Source organism: Conger conger, chromosome 13 (assembly GCF_963514075.1).
Source record: "Conger conger chromosome 13, fConCon1.1, whole genome shotgun sequence".
In the NCBI taxonomy this organism is placed as follows: Eukaryota; Metazoa; Chordata; class Actinopteri; order Anguilliformes; family Congridae; genus Conger; species Conger conger.
In genome coordinates this window covers 17,978,270-18,003,387 of record NC_083772.1, presented here as the reverse complement: position 1 = coordinate 18,003,387, position 25,118 = coordinate 17,978,270, and the positions used below count along the sequence as shown (strand labels likewise).

General features: G+C 46.3%; 1 protein-coding gene across 2 annotated transcripts; it reads right to left on the bottom strand.

The window, feature by feature from the left end:
• Positions 1–1,609: 1,609 nt before the first annotated feature.
• prdm10 (PR domain containing 10) lies at positions 1,610–22,056 on the bottom strand. Of its 2 annotated transcripts, none has more exons than XM_061216972.1 (23): positions 21,895–22,056; positions 19,734–19,901; positions 18,958–19,119; positions 18,491–18,550; positions 18,088–18,192; positions 16,884–17,073; positions 16,175–16,416; positions 15,475–15,675; positions 14,695–14,767; positions 13,992–14,109; positions 13,330–13,450; positions 12,515–12,814; positions 11,648–12,004; positions 10,774–10,929; positions 9,874–10,053; positions 8,731–8,841; positions 8,014–8,214; positions 7,481–7,624; positions 6,791–6,961; positions 5,890–6,027; positions 4,900–5,074; positions 4,696–4,775; positions 1,610–3,749 (listed from the first exon to the last, which is right to left on the bottom strand). In XM_061216972.1, exons 2-23 carry the CDS (start codon positions 19,803–19,805, stop codon positions 3,558–3,560), a joined length of 3,549 nt encoding a protein of 1,182 aa, XP_061072956.1. In that variant the 5' UTR covers positions 19,806–19,901; positions 21,895–22,056; the 3' UTR covers positions 1,610–3,557. The 2 variants fall into 2 exon arrangements, with proteins under 2 accessions (XP_061072956.1, XP_061072957.1); XM_061216973.1 differs by lacking the exon at positions 21,895–22,056 and adding an exon at positions 21,803–21,890.
• Between the last annotated feature and the right edge of the window lie 3,062 nt (positions 22,057–25,118).

Genomic DNA, 25,118 nt, shown 5'->3' with positions numbered 1-25,118 from the left:
GCCAACTCACTTCCAAAACAGACACTCCAGCTAACTGCCCGTGTTTCTGTCCTAAAGCTCCCACTCGACTCACTGCCCTGTTTGCACTCAAAGCGCATGGTGACCATACTAAGGTAGAGTCAAATTCAACTCTTCAATACTGGGACACATTTCAAGAATGCTAATTTGATCAAACATGCCACCACCATTGGAAAGAAACTGGTATATTAGAATAGCATAGCCGAATGTTTTCTATTTGTGAGACACCTGTTTTCAGGGTCATCTTTCTGTTGGGCTAATTTTGCTGTCGGGATCTTGTTAGAGTTTTGGGCTGCTGATGAGCAAATCTAAAGTTGGCCCACAATAATAATGACCTTAGACTAAAAATGAACAAATATGGGCAATGTTTCCTAGGTGCATTTACTCGGTATATCATACATTTAAACAAATTATTTGGTTGAAGGTATGATTCAGTCCTATAAGGAGATTTGACCAAAGAATGATCTGTATCATACAAAGAAAGCGACTTGCAAAAAACAGTCAGACTGAAGGGTTTGTCATGAAATGATTTCACTCATGAGCAGATAGTGACTAATAGTACTATAATGGCTTGATTCAGGAGCGCAATTGGGCTATAGTCAGAATGGAAAAATGCAGGTGGTTACACTCATGTAACAGCAATAATCATTATAACAACAATCATAAATACCTGAAGAAAGATACTGTGAGATAATTATCATATTCATGTCTCTACACATACACAGATGGTGGATCTGGTTTTGTTTTCTACCCTAATTTTTGTAACATGTCATATCATCCAAAGGAAACGCTTACACTGAAGCTGGTTGTTATTTTAAAGCCCTTGACAGTGGAGGGGTGAAACAAACATGATCGCAGTTAATCTGATTCCACTGCCGACTCCAACACCAATCTACCCCCCTCTTGTGGCTGCATTCACGGCAACACACATACCTACCACATTAACTCAGCAGTCCCAGGGAGGGAGCCATTCCAATGAGTGACTCAAGACAAAGTGATAACAATAAAAATATTATAATCATGCTTATTATTATTACTCACAATCTAGCAGAAGTATAATATATTCACCTAATGTGCCAAACCTGGCTCACTTTCCCAGAGCTGGGAGTGTGTATGAAACATCACTAAAGCACAAAAAAGCTAGTTAACTGGCTCACCACCATGTGAGCAGCAGAGCCATCCACAGCCCTTGTAACATTACCTCAGAGAAGAAGGCTAAATGATCATTGGGACAAAAGTGTGAATGTCAAAAGTCAAATGTGTCTGACAAATGCCGAAAATAATAAGAGCAGCATGACCAGGATGTGTCTATAATAAGCTGCCCGGAATACAGGAATAACAACAACTCCATTTCCTTATTGACGAGGTGCTACACAAGAATAACAACAATCCTTCATAACAAATACCGTGACCTATTGAGAAACCCAGTGATTAATTTGCATAAAGCTGTAATTAAAGTGCAAAACCTAAGCCACAGACCCATTGGAAACTCGATCAAGAGATTGGCATGAAAAAAACCAGCATGATGAATTGAAGAACAGCACAAAAAAAGAAAGCATATAAAAAGGATTTCTTTCTTTTAATTTCCCGAACACTTAAGACAACAGGACGATTTGACAATGGGAATCACTGTACATGAAAGGAAACTAATCCGTCTGTCACTTTACACATATTTTACACTGTACAAGTTCCACCGGCACACGCCTTGCGCAGAATAAATACTGAAGTGTTCCCTTTAGGGATTCATTTGCTTGCTTACAAAATGGCCTCCTCATCGTCCAGGGCCACAAGCTCCTATGGGTCCTCACAGTTTTACATGTTCATGTTCTCAGTCATTCATTCTCCGGTGATTGATCCGGACACAGTGCAGGAAGGGGTGGTTAGTCCCTGCTGATTATCTCCTCTTTTTCCCCCAAATCCTCCGGACAGAAGCACTGACTGAGTTCGGCTTTTCCCAGGGATCCAGTCTCTTCCTCAGTCCAAACCAACTGCCAAAACTTCCATGTTTCACAGAACATTCATGGTGATGATAAAACTATCAGGAGTGTAGTCACATTTCACCGGGATCTGAGGAGGCCCAGGTGAGCAGCAGGGCGGGAAAAGATTAAAAGATATTACCCCACACTAAACTCCTCTAACTATTACCCCACACTAAACACCTCCAGATATTACCCCACACTAAACTCCTCCCACTATTACCCCACACTAAACTCCTCCCAATATTACCCCACACTAAACTCCTCCAGATATTACCCCACACTGAACTCCTCCAGATATCACCCCACACTTAACTTTGGATGAGGTAATGCTTGGCATACTGTGGTAGGACCTCCTCTTCTTCAGAAGCAGGAGTGGATACTGAAGTGAAAATGGAGTCTTTCTTCATAATCACATAATTAACCAGCTTTGGTCAGTCTGAACTAAGGGGGCGTTCCAGGTGGCTTTTCAGATCAGGACACCTGGAGCGAAAAAAAAAAACCAAGATCAGAATAAAAATAAATATATATTTATATCAATAAAGGAACACGAAACTTGCCAAAAACCACCAAAATCTACAATCTGAGACTGGGATTTCTCAGATGCCCCTTTCACCTGGGAGAGGTATGTGAACAGTGCGAAAATCTGGACATTTTCCCTTTATTCACCAAGGTTTCTCTCGTTACAAAGAGCACCTTGTGCAATCGCTGTCCAAAAGCACAGGCCTTTTGTGTTGAGGGGGCCAAACATTCGCTCCTCGCCAACTTTCGCTCTCTTTTCGAGAAAAACAACAGGCCTCATTCATTACGCCAATAAAGAGCACTGCATGGGTTCAACCTGATCCTTCTCAGATTAGACGGCCATAGTGTCAGAATAAAGACCAAACGGGTTCAGCTCCTCGACTTCCTCACAATGAGAGCCATAGAGGGTGGGGTCTGTCAGAGAGGAAAGGGGACCGGAGTGATATTTCACTGAGCGATTTGTTGATTCACATTCGATGTCAGTGATTCTTTGGCAATGCTATGCCTGTGGGTTGTCATGGTGATATAGCACATTTGCATTTGAATTTGAGTTTGAAAGCGAGGGTGCAGGGGAGGGGGAGAGGAGGGTGCTTCTTGTAGAAACTATTTGAGTGAAGGGATCTCAGCACCTGAAGGAAATCCATCCAGTGTTTCTGAGCAATATAACAGTTATCCAAAAATGGGCGGTTTCTTCCTTTGTGTGTTTTTTAGCATTCTTGGCAGCTTGTAGCTCAGCCACTGGCACAGTTGTTCAGGTCCGATAGAGAGAGAGGAGGGGGAGCGAGAGTAAGAGAGAGACACAGAGAGAGGGAGAGCTATAGATAAACACAGAGAGTACAGAGAGAATAATACCCAGGAGAGAGGGAAAGTGTGTGTGTGAGAGAGAGATTGATTGAGTGAGTGAGAGAGAGACAGAGAAAGAGAGATAGAGTGAAAGGGAGAGAGAGCACGTAGAAGAGGACCAGGCCTGTTTGTGCACAGGGGTCACAGGGGGACCTGCCGAAACACCAGTCCCAAAGGGCAGGAACCAGGGGGCTAAGGTCAGGGTTTGCTGATGTGGACTTCACTGGCTCCGTTGCCATTGGTGGAGGTGGTGATGATGTACTGCGTAGTGGCCTGCTGATTGGTGGAGGGCTGCTCCAGCTGGTCTCGGTGCACCTGAGTGGTGTTCTGGGCTATGGTGGCCTGTTTGGGGTCCAGCTCTGCCTGACCATCCGAGATTACATAGTGCGTCTGAGGAGAGGAGAGACACAAACAAAACATACGAATCATACGAATGCTAATAGCTCCCCCTGGTGGAGGATCTTCAGACTGCTGAACATGAGTGAGTGAGTGAGCAATTTGTGCGTGAGTGAGTTGGTGAGTGATCGAGGGTGTGAGTGAGTGAGTGTGTGTGTGTGTGTGTGTGTGTGTGTGAGTGAGTGAGAGAGTGAGTGAATGAGTGTGTGTGCATGAGTGAGTGGGTGAGTGATTGAGAGTGTGTGTGTGTGTGTGTGTGTGTGCATGTGTGAGAGAGAGTGAGCAGTTAGGTCCATGAGGTGCTTCACATCTAAAATAAACATTCTCTCTCCCTCCACGCCTTTTCTCTAGAACAGTGCCGGTTATATTTACAGTGCAGTCCATATGTATTTTTGTTTATTTTGGAAAGGCTATTGTTTAGCCACTGTCTGGATGTTTAGTTTAGTCTCATTTCTCACATGGTCCTCAAATGCCAATGACTCCAAAGGCAAACAAAAGCGTAGAATCAAGACGAGAGAAAGCTTTCATATCCCTATACAAAGGAAGCTATTAAATACACCTGATCATTCAGAAGCAGCAGAGACACCAACCTTCCAATTACTTTTGTGTATGTATGTATAAAAAAGAACATGATTCCCATATGCATTACCTGATATGGATGTATGGATACCCTCAAATTAAAGGAGACAGTCAGTACTTTAATCTCATATTTATTGTTGTTATTTGAAAATGTGCCGGACTACAGAGCCAAAAGCAGAGATTGTACCAATGGTCCAAATACATGATATTATCCCCTCTCAGCTGTCAATCCGTTTGTAATAAGACTACTACACTGACGATAAGATCACAGACGTGTCAAACACACACACAGCACATGCACTGCGGAACATCTGAACACACATACGCACATCACACACACACGCGAGGCCCTGCCACTCACCGCCTTCCCCGGCACCGGGGCGCCGGCCTCAGCGATGACGTACTGGGCTTGCGGCAGAGTCATCATCTGGATCTCCGACGCTGTGGGGGGGGGGGGGGGGGAGAGAGAGGAATCAGCGCTGGAGGCCACAGTGTTCAACCGCGGTGAGATTTAACCTGTATCCTGAACCTGTTTTGACCTGTAACCTGAACGTTAGCGACTCACGGTAGCTCCTGTAGTTCCAGCTCCCGGGTAGGTAGGTGTGCTGCACTGCCCCCTGCTGTTGGGAGGAGGGTGTTTGCAAGGCGTGGCTCTGTGCCAGGGTCACAGGGGTCAGCTGGGCGGGGCTAAGGTCCTGACCGGCTTGCTGGGAGGAGGGGCTTAGGGGCTGGCCTGTCACCTGTGTGACCACACCCACAGTTATGTGATCATCATTAATGGACCATAACTATAAAAGCATACTAAGGATCTTCTGAGGACGATGACCATAAAGTCAGTTATTCTCTGCAGATTTCAAACCTTAGAAGCCCAATAATGAACACCACTGTGTTCATTTTAGCAAAAGTAATTTCAATTGTTCAATATTATTGTTTCATATTGCAGACACATGATCACCATTAATTGACCATTAATAACTTGTATAGACACACTGTTGAAGATTATATTTCAGGCTGTTAGCCTCAATGTTTTCCCACTGCAGGGAATATCAAAGTTTTACAGCAAAAACCAGTCAGTTCCCTTCTGAAGAATAGAGTATTTTTGAAATCTCAAGCCATAGAACTCACGAGGCGCATAATGGAGCAGTGTTTTATTACCTCAGTGTTCATTCTAGCAAAAGTAATTGCTACTGTTCAATCTGTACATTGTACTGTAATAAGACAGAAAGTGCATTATAAATGTCAAAAACTAATAATAATCCGAAAATATGAATCCATGTTAACTCCACTTCCAATTCTCCAAAATATGCACATAATAAGCTACACCTGCGTTGGGAGTCTCTAGACCTGGGTCAAATACATCACTGTTTTGAATTCAAGTATTTTCCTACGTTTTGCTGAGCTTGTCTGTGGAGTATTGGAACCTCTGCAAAAACTGCAAATCCTGCTTTCTGGTCCTTCCGGTTGGATCAATTGAAGCAGGCGAGATCAATGGAGCACGGAAAAGTATTTGACCCAGGTGTGGTGGTCTCTACGGTGGTGGTTTAAGCGGTCTCACCTGGGCGGAGCCCTGGGTGTTGGGGCTGGGCTCGGTCACCTGGACGTGCTGCACCTGGATGGCGTGCTGGCTATACCCGTGGGGCTCGTGCAGCTGGCTCACGTCTACCGTGGAATGCTGGGATTGGGGCGAGGAGGCCTGAGACACAGACACTCAACGGTCACCAAGATACTCAACTCATCACTCACAGTTCCATTTCCTGACAGCTGGAGACAAATCATGTCTTGAATATGATCATTTCTGGGGGTGTGGCCAAGTACTTTATTGTCAAAGAATAGCAATTTTTTGTGACATGGAGAAGTACATTGCATTTACAGGGAACAACTTCATGAAGAAGAGATGAACATTTTTTATGCGCCCAATCTCAGATCTATTTTCCCCAGTAAAATCCTCTTCCATATGATTGCACATTTTAGTAACTGACAGAGACAGACAGGCATACAGACACACAGATAGACAGACAGATGGAGAGACAGGCAGACAGACCTGCAGACACACAGAAAGGCAGGCAGACAGACAGAGACAGACAGGCATACAGACAGACAGAGAGACAGAAAGGCAGACCGAGACAGACTGACAGACAGACAGGCAGATAGACAGACAGACAGACAGACAGACAGGCAGGCAGACAGACAGACAGGCAGACAGACTGGCAGACAGACAGACAGACAGACAGACAGACTGGCAGACAGACAGGCAGACAGACAGACAGACAGGCAGATAGACAGACAGACAGACAGGCAGGCAGACAGACAGACAGGCAGACAGACTGGCAGACAGACAGACAGACAGACAGACAGACTGGCAGACAGACAGGCAGACAGACAGGCAGACTGGCAGACAGACAGACTGGCAGACAGACAGACAGACAGACAGAGACAGACAGACGCACTGTGCTCACCGGGGCCACCTGTACGACCTGCAGCTGTATGTGCTGTGGCTGGCCCAGGGCGCCTCCTGCCTGTGAGACAGGGATGTACTGAATGCGCTGGTACTCCCCCTGGGGGGTGCGGTAGTCTGTGCTCAGGGTCTGGGATAGCTCCGTCATGGCCTGGGTCAGCAGGTCTGTGGTCTGGAGGAATAACACACACACACACAACAGCCCCATCAGTCACACTGTGGGCAACACTGAGCAGAATCTGAGAGAGAGAGAGAGAGAGAGAGAGAGAGAGTGTGTGTGTGTGTATGTAGGTGTGTAAGTGTATGCGTATATGTGTATGCGTGTGTGAGTGTGTGTATGCTTGTGTATGTACATGTCCTGATTGTGAGCGTGCGTGTGTGTGAGTGTGTGTGAGTGTGTGTGTGTGTGAGTGTGTGTGTGTGTGAGCGTGTGTGTGTATGTGCGTGCGTGCGTGTGTGTGTGAGCGTGTGTGTGAGTGTGTGTATACATGTGTATGTACATGTTCTGATTGTGAGTGTGGGTGTGTGTGTGTGTGTGTGTGTGTATGAACATGTCCTGATTGTGAGCGTGTGTGAGCGTGTGTGTGTGTGTGTGTGTGTGTGTGTGTGTGATTGTGTGAGTGTGTGTGTGTGTGTGAGCGTGTGCGTGTGAGTGTGTGCGTGTGTGTGTCTGTGTGTGTTGGTCTCTCACCACCACGGTCTCGGTGGAGGCCCCGTCGGTGGTAATGGCGGTCGGGGCGCTGCTGATGACGGCTCCGCCCAGAGGGGCCTGGATGGAGCTCACCATCTGAGCATACTCTGGGTGCTTCTTCCGTATGTGCTGCACCATCTTAGTCTGAGAGAGAGGGAGGGGGGGAGGGAGGGGTGGATGGGGAGAGAGGGCAGAGAGAGAGAGAGCAGGGGGGCAAGGGAGAGCAGGGGAATGGGTTTTGAATTAGGGTGGAGTCGTGGTTCAGTTTAGAGAAGTCAGGGCTGAATCAGGGTTAAATTGCTGCTGCTGTACTGCTTGGCGCAGTGGGGTCAGGTGTAGTATAACAGGTGTAGTGTTGGGGTGGGGTAGTGCCTCACCTTGCTGCAGTACTGCTTGGCGCAGTGGGGGCAGGTGTAGTATAACAGGTGTAGTGTTGGGGTGGGGTAGTGCCTCACCTTGCTGCAGTACTGCTTGGCGCAGTGGGGGCAGGTGTAGTATAACAGTTGTAGTGTTGGGGTGGGGTAGTGCCTCACCTTGCTGCTGTACTGCTTGGCGCAGTGGGGGCAGCAGACGGGCGCCGTGGCGATGGTGCCGGTCAGCTGGGTGTGGGTGCTCAGCATGGGGTCGGGCTCCCCGGGGCCCGCTGGGCGGAGCTTACGGATGCTGGGCGGGAGCTCCGCCCCTGGGTGGTTCTTCAGGATGTGGGCCTTCCGCTTACTGGCGCTCTTATACACCTGAGAGGACGGGTGTGTTCCCATGTCATGTTAGGTGTATTCACACTGTCCACATATTCACATTCACACATTCTAAAGAGGGCTAGCACCAAACTCAGCCCTGGGCTTGCCAAATTTTCAGGGCCAGAATGGCCAGTGTGAACGCATAGCCCAGCCTTACCAAAAACTTGTGTAAACATAGCTGCAATAGGCTACCACTGGGTTAAACTTAGCCTGGGGCAAAGGATAGCCCTGGGTTAACTACAGTGCACTGTGAAAAGACCTACTCTCCTATCAACTAAACCATCATATTTTTCTGCTTTAATCTTTCTACATAAAGCACTCTGAACTACGACAGAGCACAACCTGCGACTCAAATGAAGCAGCTGTTCGCATTTTTCATGCATTACCACACAAGCAGGACTCCGGAGGAGATAAATGTAAGTGGAGATGATTGATTGAATGATTGATTGATTGATTGATTTACTGAATGATTGATTGACTGAGTTATCGATTGATTGAGTGATTGGTGGATACCTTGTCGCAGTACTGGCAGAAGTAGTCTCTGTTGGGTTTGATGATGGGCAGAGTGAGCTCAGGAACCTCATCGATGCGCATCTCTGGGTGCCGCTTGGATAGGTGGTTCACCTGCACAGACATCAACATGGCCGTCACACCTGTTACACTATCACACCTGAAATACTGACACACCTGTACAGACATCAACATGGCCTTCAGACCTGTTACACTCTCACACCTGTACAGACATCAACATGGCCGTCAGACCTGTTACACTATCACACCTGTACAGACATCAACATGGCCGTCACACCTGTTACACTATCACACCTGTACAGACATCAACATGGCCGTCACCCCTGTTACACTATCACACCTGTACAGACATCAACATGGCCGTCAGACCTGCTACACTATCACACCTGAAATACTGACACACCTGTACAGACATCAACACCACTACAACCCCTGTTACACTATCACACCTGTACAGACAACAAAATGGCCGTCAGACCTGTTACACTATCACACCTGTACAGACATCTACATGGCCGTCAGACCTGCTACACTATCACACCTGAAATACTGACACACCTGTACAGACATCAACACCACTACAACCCCTGTTACACTATCACACCTGTACAGACATCAACATGGCCGTCAGACCTGTTACACTATCACACCTGTACAGACATCAACATGGCCTTCACACCTGTTACACTATCACACCTGTACAGACATTAACATGGCCTTCACAACTGTTACGCTATCACACCTGAAATACTGACACACCTGTACAGACATCAACACCACTACAACCCGTTACACTCTCACACCTGAAATACTGACACACCTGTACAGACATCAACACCACGACAACCCGTTACACACCCCTGCACAGACATCAACATGGCCATCACACCTGTTACACTATCACACCTCAAATACTGACACACCTGTTACACGGTCACACCTGAAATACAGACACAACTACGTACAGACACAACTATCACAGCTGAAATCCTAGTCGCTTTGGGCAAATAACTAAAGCAATGCAATGTGTAAAATTTCTGCAGATAATGTCTCACAAAGAAACGCATCCTGAATCCTGAGTGAACGACACTGCAGCCTGGTGCATCGTGGGGGGTGTAGTCTCACCAGCATGCCGCGGCGGCGGAACCCCATCATGCAGAGCCGGCACTTGAACATGAAGCTCTCGAAGTCGGTGGTGGGCACCTTCTGCTTCAGGGTCTTGGAGCGGTGGATGCGGTCGGCCTTCTTGGCCTCGCGCTCGGGGTTGTGCATGCGCTGCATGTGCTCGCGGAGCTTGTCCTTCCTCTGAGGAGGACGAGGGTGAGCACCGTTACTGAGCCTTCCGTACAGACGACGTTCACTCGGTCTTTCAAAACACGCCGCTAAACCTGCGGCTCGTTAAGGATCCCGTGATCTTATCGCGGAGAGGAGCGAGGGTACCTTAGTGTGCTGGAAGAATTTACGAACTGTATAATACAGGCTTAGTCAGCATTAAACAGACATATTACATCCTTATTTTATATACTGTGTCTAATGTAGAATAAGTAACAGCATGTTACTTAGTCTACATTAATTCAGAACTTGCAGTTGAGGGTGGAAGGTACAGAAGTGTGCACAGAGGGACCCAGCTCGACAGCCCTTGACTGACTGAAGTGTACAATAGTGCGTAATAGCAATTCTCTGGCTACTCTGTAGCGCTCTCTCTCCCTTTCCCTGTCTTTCCCTCCTTTTCCCTCTCTCAGTCTCCCTCCCTCCCTCTCTCACGCTCTCATATAATTTAGTTTTCAGTTCAATGGAATATTCATTATTACATTACATTACATTAATGGCATTTGGCACACGCTCTTATCCAGAGCGACGTACAGTAGATTAGACTAAGCAGGAGACAATCCTCCCCAGGAGCAATGCAGGGTTAAGGGCCATGCTCAAGGCTGAGCAACCATTTAGTTATTAACTGTAATTATAATATTTGCACAGTTGAACAGATAGCAGTATGCTGGGTTGTTACTCTCTCTCTCCCCGCACCTTAAACTGCTTGCCGCAGGTGGAGCAGAGGAAGTCCTTGCGGTCGGAGTGGCGGAGCATGTGCAGCCGCAGTTTGTCGGGTCTGCAGAAGGCCTTGTCACACTCCCTGCACTGGAAAATCTTCTCCGAGTGGAAGCTGCGCACATGCTTCTTCACCTGCAGGGGGGGGCCATGGAGACCAGGGTCAAAGGTTCAGGGAGCATAGAGTCAGTGGTCACCGAGCTGAGCCTGAGCGCTTTGAGAGGTTACTCTCCAACCGTCACATTAAATCACCGTGGCTTCTTCAAGAACAGCAGCCCAGCAAAGGTAAAATGTTCTCACCATGTTGCTGCTACCAATGTTATAACATTGACAAAACAGTCCAGTAACATTGTGAGAACATTTTGTGTTCACTCGGAGGGGTCTGACATGTGGTCCACTGCAGGAAATGCGCTTGGTTTAAAAATCAACGTCAGCACAGTACTGCACTGACCCAAAAATTAAGTCAATTTCAGCAAGCATTTTAAAATCAAGTGAGTTAAAATCACTTATTTCTATTACTTTTTGGATAAATAAGACAAAAATACTGCCAAGGACGTGAGACTCAATTCAAGATTTGCCAATGGGGTAAGACAAAGGTACTACAATGTAATGTAAACAAGCTAATATCGTCTACTTGAGACAAAGAAAAAGATAAGAAACTCAATACAAGGCTAAAACTTTTTTGCAGTGTGAGGCTGCTCACCTAACAGTGAGATGAGGATTGGTCACCACCCATCCCTCCCCACCCACTTAGGTAACACAAAATGTTCTCACAATGTTGTCGGAATGTTCTGCTGATGTTCTGCAACGTTTTGGCCGTGTGCATTGCCAGCCGGGCGGGTGTGTGTCTCACCTGGATGAAGTCGCTGAAGCTCTTGTTGCAGGACGGGCAGCTGAAGCAGCCGTCCACCAGGTGCACTCCCACGTGCTCCTTGAGCAGGTCGAGGCGGTCGAAGGACTCGGGGCAGAACAGGCAGCCGTAGGTGCGCTGGTCCGCGTGCAGCTGCAGGTGCTCCTCCAGGGCGGCGCTGGAGAGGAAGCCCTTACTGCACACCTGGCAGGAGAGCGGGCAGCCGCCCCCCCCGCGCCCGCGGCCGTGGTAACGCAGGTGCTGGTCCAGCTTGTCCTTCTCGCGGAACGCCTTGCCGCACTGCGAGCACTTAAAGGGCCGGAACGACTTCCTGATGAACAGGTGCTGCAGCGCTGCATTCTGGGAAGGTACAGGGAGAACGGTCTTTAGGAGAGCTCACCGCCATTTTGTGTACCCTCTCCTTGCTCTTCCACTGTGGGAACGTTGGTTTATTCCGAAACCGCCGTCTGTCAGTTACATCAGGAGAACCACCACCCCCACCCACCCCCGCTTTGATCCTGAGCATGTAAACACACAGCTGGGAGCAGTGCAGAGAATAAACACCACGGATAACAACAAGTGAGAGAGCAAACAGGGTGATGGTGACTGGGGTGGAATGAGAGAATCTCAGACTTATGAAACATCAAGGAGGAAAAAAAAATGTTTCAAATGAATTCTTTACTGTGCAGCCTGTCACCCACCTGCAAATCCATCTTTAATGGAAGCACACAGTGAGAGAGAGAGAGAGGGAGAAAAAGAGAAAGAGAGAAAGCGAGAGACAAACTGTGGTCAAGGAGAAGAGACTCGCAGACGGCAGTATATTTGGGGGGGTGTGTGGTGGGGGGGGCACAGGGGGGTTGGTGCTCGTACCCGTATCCTCTTGGCACGGCGCATGTCCTGTGGGGTCAGGTGGGGGTCGGACTGGTTCGCCGGGTTCGGGTCCTCCTTCATTGGCTCGTTGGCGTTGTCCGCGGCGCCGGGGGGTGGGGCTTCCGGGTCGAGGGCGGGGTCTCTGCTGACGGGCAGGTCCTGAGCCCCCTGAAGCTCGAGCGGGCCGTCCGTATCGGGCACCTCCGCCCCCTGGACCTCCACGTCAGCCCCCTTCAGCCCGTTAAGGGCCCTCTCAGACCCCTCCCCAAACGGCCTCTTCCCCGGGAACGCCAGCAGGTCCTGAAACAGGAGGCACTGTTTCAAACACACCTTTCACTGCCATGCCACCCTGCACACAGACCACTAGCCTCTATTTTAATAAGATTACACCCCAGAGGAAACTGTGGAACAAGTAAATATAGAAACATTTATGTTGGAGGTGTTGTACAGTTTGCTTTTTCTAACAATACCCATTTTAGCATATCTGTGGCCATCCCTGGGCGAGCAGCCCTGTGTAATGCACTTTTTTGAGCGGTCACTTCATCTCAAAGGGGGGGGACATCAGCCCAGCCCACGAAACTGGACGGAAACACAGCTCCTGATATGAATTCTGAAAATGAAATTAATTTACCTTACTTTCAGATCAAAACATACTCGTGGGCTGAGACAGTTTGAGAATGTTTTCAGAAGAAAATTTGTTCAGCTGTGAGTTCTATAACACCAACTGAAATTTCATACACACACAATAGACGACAAGCTTTAATGGAACAGGGAAGACAGACACATGTTATTTTTGGGTTTATAAAGTCATGCACCTGTATCTTGTCCTCGCTGCTCTCTGTGGACACGTCTAGCCTCACAAATTTGGGCGGACGACCCGGGCGCCGCCCTGTCCCGAAGCGCTTCCTGCCCCGGCCTCGACTGCGCCCTCTAGCTCTGGATGAGCGGAAACACAAATAACAGGACCGTTTAAAAAAAAACTGTCAAACCCGCAATTACACCCTGATAGCCAAACTAAGACCGCTAAGCATTGTCAGTCTCTGATACTTTATTTTACATTACTGTGTGCAGTTCTGGACACTGTTCTTGAGTACAATAGTCTCTATTCAGAAAGTACATATAAGGGCAACCAAATTGGCTCCTGGTATGAAATGTCAGAAATGTCAGTTCTGAAACACAGAGCCAATTTCACAGACACAGATTACGCTTAGTACTGGACTAAACTGAGTTTTTTTTCATGGAGAATTTCTAGTCTTGTCTAGGACTATGCTTAATCTGTGTCTATGAAACTGGTCCATATTGTATCGAGACAGAGCAAATGGACGGAAGAGGGGAAAGATTTCACTGAGGTTTTTCAATTCAGAAACATATTAACAAAGTGAACTAGAAAAGATTGCTAAAAGCATCTGTATCTGGTGCTCTGACTGCACTGAATGCTGGGAGTTGTAGTCCATCAGGGAGCAGGCTTCGGCATTACCTGCTGATGGAGTCCAGCTTGTCGTCGTGCATGTTGAGGTGCTGCTGCAGCTGCTCAGAGCTCATGAAGCGCCGGTTGCACTCGTAGCAGGGCCAGTTCTTCTCCTGCTCCCGCAGAACTGCGTCGCACAACAAGAGAGACGCAGGGGCTCAGTAAACAGGCAGAGCTTTCCATCGCCTCGGCGGAACAGTCCATCTATCGGACAGGAAGCTCGCTTTCGACGCTTTGCTGCATTTCGCTGCTCTCGTCTCGTGGGCGAGTCGTGGGGTGGGAACGCTGGCTGGGGGTGGGGTATAACTGTACGAATGACAGATTGTAACAGCCGCCATTCTGCCAACATTCTGCAACTGGGCAGCCTGTGGCATCATGACTAAGGTGCTTGACTGGGACCCGGAAGGTTGGTGGTTCAAGCCCCGGTGTAGCAAGGCCCAATGAGGATAAATGTCCCCTGCTTAGTCTAACTAACTGTAAGTCGCTTTGAATAAAAGCATCAGCTAGATAACAAATTATTATTTATTAACTGCTTGTTCCGTTTGGCCCTGTTTTTGCATTTCCATAACATTTTAGCACTCTTGAATACAAACTCTGTGTTGACAAGACGTTATCAAGTCAAACATCAAACAGAAAACTGGATTTCTGGAAATGAAAGTTATATATAAGTTTGTATATGACATGCGAAAGGTGGAAGCTGGAGGTGACTCACCTTTCCTCTCCTCATCAGTAACATTGTGAATCTTCTGACTGAGGAACTCTGCATATGACGCAGCGTACCACACCTGCAGAGGAGCAGAGCATCAGGGGAGCAGTCTTCATCAACCAACAGAATCAGGAGCAAAATCCACTATGAACATAAATGTGAAAGACAGACAACAGGCCATTCAGCCCAACTTGGCTCGTAATTTTGAGTAAATGAACTGAATAAAACCATCACCAAACAGAAAGAAAGAATAAAGCAATCAATAAATACAATAAACCCAATAAACAAAAATAAAACAACAAGAATAATAGAGACAACAGACTTCAAACCAAAATGTACAAAAATAAAAAACTACCTAAAACTAAATACAATCCACAATACTCCTCTCAGGGGTGACATCTACAATCTATGGGCTCATTCCAATTGCTTATTTTTACTTTCCTAATTGCTTAGCTCCACCCTACAGAGAACGCAAGGAAAGGACACAATGACCGAGGAATCAAGGAAACAGGAATTAGGAAAATGTGCTTTCAAGCATAGTCTTGAAATGGCGTCAGTTACAGACGTGGTAGATGGGGAGAGGTGGATCCACAGGTCACTTATACATTACAAAACTACATCTGCAAAGGATGTGCTCTTGTTTCCTTGCTCAAGCAACCTTTGAGACCCTTCTGTTTCCTCGCTCCTAGCTCCTTCAACGTGCATATACCACAGTTTACAGTGTACCTTAAAGATGGCAGACCTCGGTCAACTTCTGGGTCAGAGAATGAGAAAGTGTGCACTTGCCTTGAGCTCCTGCTTGGGCTGAATGTTCTTGATGGTGGTGTAGAAGATGTCCGCTCCGTACTGATAGGCCACCAGGTTCTGCTCCAGGTGGTTTTGGGCGGGGCGGACGAACATCATCCAATTACAACGCTCCTCGTCAGAAAGCTCCACCCACAGGTCCTCCGCCTTTTCCCCCTCTTTGACCGAATCCTGCATGCACACCTGTGAGCAGGAAACAGTTCAGAGATGAACCTGCTGTCAAGTGGTGTCGGATTTACGGTCAACATGAGTTTCCCCACGAGGTTGGTCTAAACATCAACACCTTATTACGTCAGATGGGGGCAGCCTGTAGCCTATGTGACTGGGACCCGGGAGGTTTGTAGTTCAAACCCCGGTGTAGCCAGAATAAGATCTGCACAGCTGTTGGGCCCTTGAGCAAGAGCCTTAACTCAAGACACTTAATAAAAGCAATTGTCAACATGGTAAAACAAAGTCCTATGTGAACTGTATTTCATACAATAAAGCCCTCCAACTGGCAAACGATGATGTTCTCTCTCTCTCATATTCCAGGAAGTGTGTATATATATATATATATATATATATATATATATATATATATTAAGACATGTTTGTATGGTTATGCATAATTGACTGAAGTTTCAGCTTGTCTTTAATGGAGGAAGTGTGCATTCTGGCCTTTTTGGGCGTGCATATTCCTTGCCTTCAGGTGGATGTAGCCGTCCTGCAGCTCGCCCTGCCGCACCAGGGGCCCCTCGACAGGGCCAAACTGCGTGCGTTTGGGGATGCGGCGCTTGGAGAAGACCCCGCCCAGGTAGCGGTCGACGTAGAGCACCAGGGGTAGGCTGGCCCGGGCCTTGGACAGCACCGGCCTGTTCAGGATGGGGTGCAGGGGCCCGTGCTTCAGGCACACGGCCGGGTTGGCGCTGTTACACTCCTCACACCCTGAGACACGAGCCAGAGCCGGCATTTTATTCACCGCACTCACCGTTCACTCACCCTTTACTCGCTGTTCACTCACCGTTTACTCACCATTCACGCAGCTCAACATTACATTCACATATTTAACACGTCCTTTTTTAGTTATTTAAATAAATTCCAAAAGCAATTAAATTCATTCCTGTTCTACATCTGTAGCTACGGGGGAAGGGGGGCGGAGAGTTCCATTTTTCTAATGCAGCAGCTCAGCTCCAAATCGTCTGCTTTATTTAGAGAAATAAGGGATCGCAGCTGTTTGGTTCACTAGGCTTTCATATCCTGGAGCAAGTCATTCAAAACAGCACCACAACAACATAACAAAACATCACAACACAAATACAGCATTTTAGAATAGACTCAAACGGCAGTGTTTTCCCCACTTGAAGAGTGTATTTCATTTTTTTCTCCTGAAAGGTTTGTGAATCTTCACTCACAGAGGTTCTGAGGGTTGAACGGTTGCGGGGCTTGAGGTTCCCAGTCGTCGAGTTCAGTCTCGTCCCCGTCATCGTCATCCTCAGAGTCCTCCGAATCCACGGTGGAGTCTGTCGCCGCCAAAGGGCTGGGAGCCGAATCGCTGATGCCAGCCAAGGCGGGCAGAGCGGAACTGGACAAGGACAGCGCCCCCTGTGGACAACCAGAGACATGCCGTTCATTTTCTCACAAACATGATGGACAACAGAACAGGGTAGATCTGAGATGTACAAACATGCATAATTATGTGCTCATAGATTGATTTCTGTTGCCCAACTGGCAAGAGCTTACCACAGGAAAATATGTGTCTGGAAAGAGAGTGGTGGCACATCCAATATAAAGAAAAAAACTGATGAGATACTAATTATACCTTTGGTTCATTAAGGCAAAAACCAAACAAAAACTCTGACGCTTTTTGGCTAAATCGAGCCTTCATCAGGGCTTAAATAAACCAGTGGTAAACCAAGTGTCGCCCTAAATAAAGCAAAGGTCTAATTAGTATCCCTTCTGATTTATTAATATCGGATGTGTGACCATTCTCATTTCAGAGCTATTTTCAGTTTCACGCTCCTTTTGGCATCGGCACTCCGAGCTGAATTGTATTATATTTATTGAGGCACAGCTCACGCTACCTTTTTAGGAAAAAGTATATATTTGTTCAACTTAATGGCCTGCGGTTATATAGTGGCTTTCATCCAAAAACGCTGGAACACTGCATTTATCATTCCTATTCATTCATGAAAATAAGCCACCCGTCTTCTTTAAAGACGATAGCATTTGATTTGGATTAAAATACTTTTCTGTGCTCTATTGATATTGCCTGGTGCATCTGAGCCTGCGAGAAGGAGCAGATGGGCAGGGTTTACATTTCTTGGATCATTTAATTTGTTCCAATACACCAAGCAAGCTTAGTCAAATGCAGAAACGTATTTGAATCCATAAGAAATACTATTTGAACCCAGGGGCTTGTCCCACAAAGCAGGATTACTGGGTTAGTGGGATAACTGCACTGAGTAAAACCCGGACCCCAACCAAATCTGGAACACGGACTGAAGGAAAAAGAGCTGGTTTCAGGTTTTAATTTGTGCAGTTATCTGGCTAATCCTGCTTTGTGGAACAGGGCGCAGTTCTGGTTTGAGGTGCCCAGCTCAGCTCAGCTCCCCTCACCTGGGAGACGGGCTCCAGGAAGGCCTGCGGCTCGTCCGCCACGTTGCTCAGCACGTGCAGGTTGGCGGTGTTCATGTTCTGGCCACTCGGCAACAACACGGTAACCTGCGGCGACAGGGAAATAAAGCAGCCTTTCACTTTACACCGCTACTAGCCACCAGGAGCTAGAGTCATGAAGCAAGATGACGGAGTTAGATGGACAGCTGGAGTGTGTAAAACCCGGAAGCCTCATAAATCTGGAACATGGACTGAGACCACAAAAAAAAAGCTTCTCCAGGTTTTTAATCAGTACATTTATCCAGCTAACTCAGTAATCCTGCTTTGTGATACAGGCCCCTGGTTCCCATTTCGAACCCATGGCCGATGGGATGGCCATCAGCCATTCATGACACTGAAAGCTCACCTGTTGCGTGGTGCCATCCTGCTGTATGTACGCCACCTGGGGCTGGTCAGCAAACACAGCCTGCGACAGAGAAGAGTGACAACACCTGGGATTAGGGCTATTCTTGGCCAACATCAAGTGACCTGCACCCACACTGATAAATGATCTCAGAGCAGCAGTGCTGAAGTATTGCCCAATATTCATAAAGAATCTCAGAGAAGCGGTGGTGATCTAGGATCAGATTCTTCATGTCCATATCCTAACCATGTCCATTATAAGCACAACTGATCCTGGATCAGACACTGAGTGATCCGGGCCGATATCAATAAAGCATCTTGGGGCAACAATGTCTGATCTAGGCTGATCCTACATTCATCTATCATAAGCTAAAGGGACAAAACTGATCTTAGATCAGCACTCTTACTGAGAGACACCTCACAAACGCAGGCCCTGAGCCCCGTTTCCTGCGGTTACCAGGTGAGGCTCACCTGCGACCCATCGGCAGGGTGGATGTAGACCAGCGTGTGCTCGGCCGACTCCACGGAGGTGTAGGAGCTTCCGTCGGCCGTGTACACCACCTGCTGCTGCCCCCGATCCTGCTGCTCTCCGCTGTACAAGATCTGGGCCACCGCGCCTCCCTCAAAGTGCACCTGCGACACACCCCGAAAGAAACCACCACATTTTCTCAGTCAAGATGCTGTATCTGATGGTGTGACCTTGGAATTAGAAGGGTCTATCTGCGTTCTGAGTAGTTTTGAGATATTCAGCTGTGCTCAATGCTCTGACATCCTTACACAGCAAAACTGTTCATCGTAGATCAAAATGAAAGAAATGTACCCTGAATGTACGATATCAAAATCCTGTTAAATTGCCCTCTGACACTCACTCATTGTTCTCAAAATGTCAGTGAGTGACTTCAAAGGCCTCAATGTGTCTACCAGTATGTGGGATGTTCCATGTAATAATACTGCAGCATGCATGCATGCAAAAATGACATAAAAACAGAAGTGGGTTTACAGATTTTTTTAAATCAGTGGAGTAATTCAATGCATTGTCATAATTTTGTTTGGTGTTATTGGCATTTAGGCATTTAATGGATAACGAAACTGTCAGAAATCAAATCAAATCAGTTACAAATCACGTGATTATTGATGAGCGGGATTGTCAATTTTACTCCAATTACAATAGCATATTGCTGCATAGAGAGCCCAGGTCCACAGGTTGCCCATGATTATGTAGTCGTTTGGTGAGGCTGGGCACAGACCTGAGTGCCATTGCCTGGCTCGCTGTTTGCGGTCTGGCTCCACACGGAAGATGCTTCTTGCTTGGTCTCCATGACAACCCCCAGCCAGACTCTTTATGCAGACCTGCCGTCGCCTCCTTCACCTGATGGCACACCTGCCGAGGAAGCGCGTCCTCTCCTGTGGGCACACTGACAGCACCCCAGGAAACTCAGCTGGCTATGTGAATTGAAATAAATGATATAGCTACCGCACCTGTCATTTTAAAAGATCTGAAAAAGTAAAACTACCGCCGTTTTAGTCTTGGGCTAACCGTTACATTTTATTTGCCCTTTAGATTAGATTGTACTTAATTATCCGCTGACACGGAAATTTGTTTTTGTCTCCAATGTCCAAAACAAGTTACAACCACTGAATAAAAGGACAGTAAAATAGATACAATACATCACCTACATATAAATCCATATTCCATTCCAAACTCCTATACAATAGCCAAGAACACCTAAGCATATTCTGGAGTATACACATTCTCATACTTTCGTACAAACACAAATACTAAAATAGTATCAGTACAGTATGTCAGTTCATATACTGTACATATTACACACCTCATCCTGAAACTGCACATTTGATATTCCGTAAAATCCATCGAATTCAGTATAATTACATTCCAAAACTTCCATTTCCTAACTCGTATAAACCACACGTATCCGTGGCAACAATCCAGCCAAATGATTAGGGGATGGATGGGTACAGGGTGAACTGGTTCCTGCCACATACACCCCTTCCTATGCATGCAGATGTAATGTGTGTGTCATTCCATGATCACCTGGGGCGATGGGTATGCTGGTGGTAACTTGCTGGTGGCAACTTGCTGGTGGCATGTTTAATACTGTAGGATTCGCGAACTAACTGTTGTTATCAACAATTAAGATCAGTGCAAATGATTTGTTTTACCCTGTGAGCCTTGGTTTCTGGATCGCTAATTTGTAACAGAGCTTCCACGCATTTCCGAAGAGAATTGGTGATACTGTGTGGGCTAGTTACCGCAATTACAATGCCATTTCACATTACATTTATGAGGAGATTATCCGTGTATTATTACTAACGTTAACTCGGCAGACAGCTCACTTGTTGGCTGATTATGATATGGATTCGCTTTGGAGTGGCTGTAAAGACCAAGCTGGTATCACAAGGGCGCAACATGAGGATTATAATAGGCTACCTAGAATTGTTCCGGCTATAAAATTTTAAATGTAGCAATTTGAAAAGGAAGGTCTTGCTTTCTGCCGTTAGCGTTGTGGCTTGCAAATCAGCTGTAACCATAGAAGTGGCACATTTATCACAGGTTGGTAGTCATATTTCAGTTTCCCTGAATTTGCCTGACAACATCCTCTCTTCTGCGAACATTTGCACAGTTAGCTGAGTTATGCTACGTTACTTAGCACACGGTAAACCAATATAAACCAGCAAGCAGTTTTGTCCTCGCCCAGAACGGTCAGTCTAATATTATTGTGGGGGTACTGGAGAAACGAGTGTGCATATGTACGGGCATACAGGGAGGAAAATGGAGTCAAATGTCCACAAACGTACTTTGGTAATGCATTGTGGAAAACACCGCGCTGTTTCGGGGTACACATATAAACCCGAGTTCACATCGATTTTAATACCCCATTCCCCCCTACTTTGACCCCTCAGGTTCGGAGTCCCAACTGGACCATACCACAAAAATCAAAGCGGCAGAAACCCGGGAAATAAGCGCACCGCAGTAGCCACATTATCCCGTTTAAAAGCAGTAGAACCCAGATCCCGGCTTGTACGGTGCGAACGGGGATGGTAAGGTCTACAAGACGCTTATTTTTCAAACAGGGGTGTCCGAATTTTGTACAAGCCCCAAATATTTGGAATACACCCACCCGTCCCCGCTTCTGGTTGAGCCCAGCCCCGATTCTGCTGCAGAACAAGGAAGGAAAATCTCCATTTTGGGTGGGACTAAAAAACAACAACCAGCTTTGAAAGACCCAAGAAAATCTTTTTATATTCTTCAGCTCAAAATGCTACAACTAGCCTCGAACCTCAGTCAGATACTTACTCTATAATGACCTGGAGATGAAACTTCGCGTTTGACGCAGAAATACTATCAATGTTTTATGCTTTTAATGAAAACCGACAAGTTGTTCTTACCTCAGAATGGTAGCTGCAGAGATGGCTGCATTGCATATATTAACATAATCTTCCTAGTAACAGAAGATAATCTGGGTTACGATTGGTAGAGTGTCTATGTTTGAAAAATAAATATATAATATAGGTTTATTGAAACGGAAAGGCAAGGGCGCAAACAAATGTAACCGTTGCACCTAATCAGTGCGCTTTCCTGCCTTTTCACCTTCTATGGATTTAATTCTTAACATTTGGAACATATCTTTTCGTTTCTGGTCGAACGATGTTGTCCGCCATTTCCAGCCATCCGATCTAGCCAATGAAAATTCGCGCCCCGTCTCTTAGTTGGGGTGCCTCTAGCGGTGACATAGGAAGAAAATCTGATGCAAATCGTTTTTTTCACATACCATTCAGAAATATGAAAATCATTTCATAGATTTATGTTGATCATTGATACGTTGTGAGGAAAAAAAAACATCGTATTATCGAACATATCTGCTTCACTGGTATTTACTACAGCCAAACAGATCTGAACTTTCCTCCTCCGTATAGTGAGTTATATGAAAGTCCTTGACGAAATTTGAACTTCAGTACAGTCTACAGTAGGAGATGGAGGGAAACCACAAATCTAAGAAAATGCAATAAAAATCCCACTGCACTTCTTTGAATTCTTATAAAGAAATTCTTATAAAGTTCACAAAAACCCATCTTATGCCAAAACAAATACACATTTACATGTGACGAAGGCTGTAATGGTAGAATGTTCTCCTCTTGAAGACCATTGAAGTTTTAGCCCTTAGGGAAATCTCTTTGAGGCTGACAGTGGGAATGGCACTGACTGATAATGTCCAGCTGTACTCAACTGAATTTAAAAATAAAAATTCAGTGAGTAACGAAATGTAATCCGGTTCAATTTTTTAAAAGCCATCTAGTCTCTCTTCCTTTCTTAATTATGCCTATTTTTAAGGACTCTCAAAGAGTAAAAACAGCTTTAGTAGGGCATTTCAGTCATCAGATTTTCCAATGAAACGTATACGCATTATCCTAATTCATTGAATTTCCTGTAACTCTGATCTCGGTATTATCCGCCTGCTTTTGTGGAGAGAAAAAAGGAGTGAGGTATTGATCCACAAAGCTCTAAGTAGCCTCAAGCTTTTGTAAGATGTGGATTAGAGAACTTGTTTTTTGAGCTGAACTCGGTGATACCATCAGTACATCAGTGAAGTGAGTCAGCGTGAGTTCTAATCATCATTAAAACTAATCCTCAGGCCCTCCTCTGCACAGTACTGAAATCAGCACCTTCAGTCAAACAGGAAGTGATTGTGTTTGTGTGTGTGTGTGTGTGTGTGTGTGGGTGGGGTGGGGTTGGAGCGTGCATGCAGCTGTCTAATTAACGCCTTTCTTGGGTGTGTGATGGTAGAAGTGTTAATAGCCCAAAGGTGAATTTCCCTGTGTGATGATGAGTCTGGGTGAGGCTTGTATGACAGATCTTCATCCACCAGGAATTGTGGGTGGGGTGGGGGGTGTTTGTGGTAATTTCATGAAGTGATCCTCAATCTGGCAGTGGTTCTGCACTCAAAAATTCCTGAGGGACTAAGGCGTGTCCTGCAAGCAAGCCTCACCACGACTTATCATCACATAGTGAAGTTTGGCTTTGCCCTTGGGTGTGTCCTAATACTCGTAGAAATGCATGATCCTCCACTCATCTCCTCCACCCATATAGGAGATAGGAGATGTCCATTAAATGCCTTCCAGAAGGATTCAATATTTTTCTGAGTATTGGGACGCACCCTTGGATTGCACCTGTCCACTGAGCACACCCAGGTATGAAAGACCTGAAATAGACAGAGCAGATCTGATGGCCCCCAGTGGAGAATTGCGAAGCAACCGTTACACCTCTCCAGCTCTGAGTTCACTGAAGAAATTGGAAGAAGAAGATATACTTTATTGAACTGTAATGCGGGGAGTAATTAAGGGCCTTGCTCAAGGGTCCAAGAGCTGTGCGTGTCTTATCGTGACTCCACCGATGTTTGATCCGCTAAGCTTGCAGGTTCCAGTCATGTACCTTAGCCATTATGCTGCAGGCTGCCCGATTCATTTTTCGAGGGAAGTTGAAGGTATGATGACTCAGACGTATCACTTTACACATTCATTCTCAGCGGTATAGATTACAGAACATGGTCTGCCCTCCATGTCTACCTGCCACTTTATCCAGACAAGAGGAAAGCAGGGAGGGTTGTAGACAGAGATGGGATCACTACAGAGGGTACCACGGCAGAGAATCAAACTCCCTGGTTGCTCATGTTTATGGGCTGAGAGTCAACCACCTCATAGACTGCACCATCATTTATTTTTCATGTTTAATATGCCTATTTTGTACATTACTTTGTATATTTGTATGTACGTATATGATTTGGAGATTCAACTGAGCACCATAGGTTGAATTCATGAAAGTACATTGTCCTCGCTCGGAAGAATAACCTTCACCCGACAAGCTGAAGTTCAGTCCCCAGTGTCGAACGGCACTAATTAACACCATTCTCCCCAGTTGTCACAGGCTTCATTAGGCTAGCAGACACACACGCTGGGTGTGTGAAGTGGGGCTTCTGGAGATTGATGTCCATGTTTATTCATTACTTTTTGCGGCTGCCTCACACCACTTGATGTAGTCATGGCCACATACATATCGGTGAGCCTACACTACACATTCTAAACAAAAACAAAAAAATTATTTTGACAATATTTGTGTCGCTAAATTTGATCATGTTTAGAAATATTTTAGGTTAGACCTGTGTTATTTAGAACTTGTTTTTTTATGTAGCTCTTTTGACACGTTGAATGTTTACTGCAGTACTATTGAAGCTAATGAAAATGCACACTGAAGGTTGCTGGGTTAATCACCCTGTAAAGGCACTGTTCCAATGCATGGATGGACGCCACAGTTTGACTTATCATCAAATCCGCACCATGCTGGTGCTGTCCGTAGCTTGCAGCGACTAACTTGTGTTGCCCAATTAGGGTTGAGCGCCTCGGAATATAGCATCTCATTGGGCACCGGCACCCCCTACTTTCGGACTCCCATGAGTCTGCTTGTTGAGCTGAACATGAAGTGTCTTCCTCCAACTCATGTCTTTGCGAGCCTGTCTCGCGACTCATGACATAACATTAAGTGTCGAAAGTGTAAGTGGGTCTGCATTCTCCTGAATCAAGGTTGTGGCAGGACTGATTGGGCACTCTAAAGCAGGGAG